Genomic DNA, 3,912 nt, shown 5'->3' on the forward strand with positions numbered 1-3,912 from the left:
TTCAGAAGCAGACCACTAGGTAGTGCCTTGGCCATTCCTTTTAGACTAATTATTAGACATGTGACTTGAAGAATGCATTGCAGCAAGGGTGACGAACTCTTCCAGACTTCTGTGACTCACCAGGAAACTGAAACTTCACCCATGGCTGGTGATCACGTTCTTTCTCTGCCCTTAAAACTTGCTGGTGATAATGCAGCTTACACCACAGTTTTCAAATTAATCAGTATAAGTGGTTTTCAAAGCATTTTTTAAAGAATTTCCTTATGATGAAACAATTCTTCTGAGAGCATAGCCCAAAAAGTGGAAACAATTAGAGGTTAGGAAGTCTTTCCAGAATGTATCCAGCCAAGAAATATGAAAAATAGAGACATTTATTGAAAAAGATACAAGATACCAGAAACATTGTACTTAAGACAATGATACCTCAGTCCTCTTCAAAGTAGCTACCTTAGGACCTCACACAGTTCTCCGAATTACCATCAGCTGCCCCATCATAGATTCCTGAATTTCACCAACAGTCTGAAATCTCTTCCCTTTCAAAGGTGATTTCAGTTTTGGGAAAAGCCAGAAGCCACAGGGCACCAAATCTGAGGTGTAGGGGTGGCTAAATCACCTGGGTGATTTAATGTCTCACATAAAAACTCTGCACCAGATGTGATGCATGAGGTGGCACATGGTTGTGATGAAGCTGCCAATCACCAGTTCCCCAGAGCTGTGCCCTTCTGAACCACCCAAATAGTTTCCATGGGAAAATGTTTAAGATCAAGGCAAAATATGGTGCAGATTTATTGTGCTCAATCATTTTGAATGTGACAGCCACACAGTACACATGCTCACTCAACAGCATCTACCCCACACACACACTGACTAGTACAGTAAAGTCATCATTGTTCACACATGCTCATGCCAGTCCACTCTCCTTAGTTGCCAGATTATATCAATGTCACACAAACCACCTTCAGTATATTAACACTGGCTGGCCTTTTTCCAGACACATCGTACATCCAAAATATTGAAATATTTACATACATTTTTCCAGGAAAATGTGGAAGCAACACAAATGCCCATCAGCAGATCAATGGATAAACAAACTGCAGTGTATACATACACTGGAATATTATTTAATTTAAAAAGAAAGAAATTCTGACAAAGGCTACAACATGGGTGAACCAGCAGGATACTACACTAGCTGAAATAAGTTACCATGTGACCAATATTGCTGCATCCCACTTTATGAGGTATCTAAAACAGTCAAACTCCTAGAATGAGAACTCAAATGGTATTTTCCAGAGGCTAGAGGGGTGGGCGAAGGGAATGTTATTGTTAACAGAGCACAACTTTTCAGTTCTTTAAGGTCATCAGAGTTCATTAGGTGTAAATGTCCTTAATATCACTCAGTTGTACACCTAACATGGTAAAAATTTATGATAAAATGGTAAAAGTATAAGAATATTAAAAATGTTAAAAGACTCCTTTTCATATTTTTACTATGCACATCTGGTTTCCCAACTCAATTATAAGATGGAGTTTACAATATAAGATCATTTATTAAACATCCATGATCATTCAAATTTTAAGGCACTGAGACAATGAGGTTCCAGGTAAGTGGAGGAAATATTAGAAAATAAGGGTTTTAGATTGTGGAACATTGAAAAAAGAGAAAAAAGAGGGCATGGCACTGTGAAATGAGCCACAGAATGGCAAAAAAATGCTTCTAGAAGAGTAGTGAATTGAAGAGCAATTGTACAAAAAGATAGTTCACACTTTGCTTCTTCACAATGTCCCCCTAGAGCCACCAATTATTGCTCATTTATGGGTGAGACTGGTGGGATTTACTGCAGGTAAATCTACATAAAGGAAATAGTCTCTTCCATGCTAGTGTGTTAGTAAGATGGTAAAAACACAAAGTTTGTCATATTGTAGGCACCTTAGAAATTCAAGGAGGGTACCTTAACTCAGCTAACAAATCCAAATTAAACTAACTCATTAAACAGTATAAAAGAGCATAACATACAAAAACAGTAAAGCCACAGAAAGATTTCACAGCCTTCCTCTTCCAACAGTGCCTGTGTCATAAAATATACTCAATAAATATTTATTGAACAAATTGATCTGAAAACCTTATAATACCACAGGCTTTTCCTATCTTTAGATTCAGATGTTTCTGAATTTCCTTGGTTAATTCTCCTAGCTCAGTGTCTCACCAAACAGCAAATTGTTTCTTTTGGTTGTTCTTGGTCTTTAATAAATAATTTGAACCTAAATTTCCAAACATATAGATTTTTTGATTAACAACAATTGTACACATGATCTAAGGACCTAGAGAGGTATTTTCATAGAGTGCTTTCCCTCAATCATCCTACATCTGTGCTACCACAGCCCTGGCCACTTCCTGACTGTCCTGACAATTCCTGGCCTTGGTCCCTACAGCAGGTGGATGCATCAAGCAGAGTTCTGGGGTTTTGGTTCACCTCCTTCCTACACACCTCTCACTGTGGGCTCATCCAGGGCACAGAAATACACTGCAGAGTCCTCCAGCTGTGAAGGTGAGATGACAAGGTTGATAGAATGGCTTCCTTTCTGAAACATCAGTGAGTAGCGACCTTCTGTGGCATTTTTCTGGTTATAGGAGTCCTGACGAATAAGAAAAATCATTGCCCCATTGCTTTGCTGTTTGTACCAGAAAAGGCTGTAAGTTGCAGCACTGGTTTCATATGAGCAGTCCAGGGTCACAGCCTCTTTCTCCTGCACTGACATTGCTGGTTGGTCTTGAGTTACCTTCTGGGCAATACTGGATCCTGAAGGGGAAAAAATCAGAAGGTTTGGGGATAAGTGATATGGGAAAAAGTTCTTTTTCCCATACTGCTACATCTCCTTCCAGGGGAACTTATAAAATACTGCCTGGACCCCCCAGCCCTTAGGTCACAGAGGAGACCTATTCCCATTGGGCATGCCTACCTAGCCATATTGCAGCCAAGACCACCTCCAGAAGGCTGGAGAGCAGCATTTTCAAGTTCTTCCAACAGGTGAAAAATATCTTGTTCTTCTTCGGTTTCAGGGCCCTGCAAGGTAACCTGAATCTAACAGGAAGAGAAGAAATGCTGGGCTGTGTGCTGCTGCTGCCCCAGAACAGGAAACAGGGTTTCCTGGTGCAGCCAGTTGCTGTGGGTCACATCAGCCTTCTCTGTGTACCAGCAGAGAGTGTCACCCAACCAAACTTTTTCAAGATTTAACTATCTCTTTTTTTATTTTATTTTTCAGTATTAATTTATGTTAATTTCAGGTGTACAGCATAGTGATTACACAACCACACACTTTACAAATGTGTCCCCTGATATTTTCAGTACCCACCTGGCATCATACATAGTTATTACAATATATTTTACTATATTACTTCACATGCTGTACTTCACATTCTAGTGACTATTTTATAAATACCAATTTGTACTTTTAATCCCTTCACATTTTGCACCCTGTCTCCCAAATGTCATCTTCTCTGGAAACTATCTTCAACACTTGTTATTGCTCTCTGCTAACAGCTACAAAAGAGTACCTCATCACAGTTTTGATTTACGTTTCTCTTACAGCTAGTGAAGTTGTGTCACTTTTCATGTATCTGTTCACCATTTGTATGTTTCTTGGAAAAGTGTCTTTTCAGGTCTCTGCCCATTTTCTTAGTTGATTTTTTTTTGTTGATTGCCTGTGTTCTTTATATATTTTGAATTTTAACCTCTTACTGGAAAAGTTGTTTGCAAATACCTTCTCCCATTTGGTTGGTTGCATTTTTATTTTATTTACAGTGTTTCTTGCTGTGCAGAAGGTTTTCAATTTTTTGTAGTCTCATTCATTTAGTTTTGCTTTTACTTCCCTTGCCTTTGAGATCAAATTCATAAGGTCCTCTATAAGACCAAG

The 3,912-nt window shown here is 38.9% G+C and overlaps 1 gene segment (V, D, J or C); it reads right to left on the reverse strand.

The window, feature by feature from the left end:
• Nucleotides 1-621: 621 nt before the first annotated feature.
• On the reverse strand, nucleotides 622-3,074 carry LOC123828139. The segment is given in 2 exon segments: nucleotides 622-2,798; nucleotides 2,959-3,074. Coding segments are annotated over 2 exon segments (369 nt in total).
• Between the last annotated feature and the right edge of the window lie 838 nt (nucleotides 3,075-3,912).

This window comes from Phyllostomus hastatus, unplaced genomic scaffold (assembly GCF_019186645.2).
Source record: "Phyllostomus hastatus isolate PE091 unplaced genomic scaffold, TTU_PhHast_1.1 phas_contig_95, whole genome shotgun sequence".
Classification (NCBI taxonomy): Eukaryota; Metazoa; Chordata; class Mammalia; order Chiroptera; family Phyllostomidae; genus Phyllostomus; species Phyllostomus hastatus.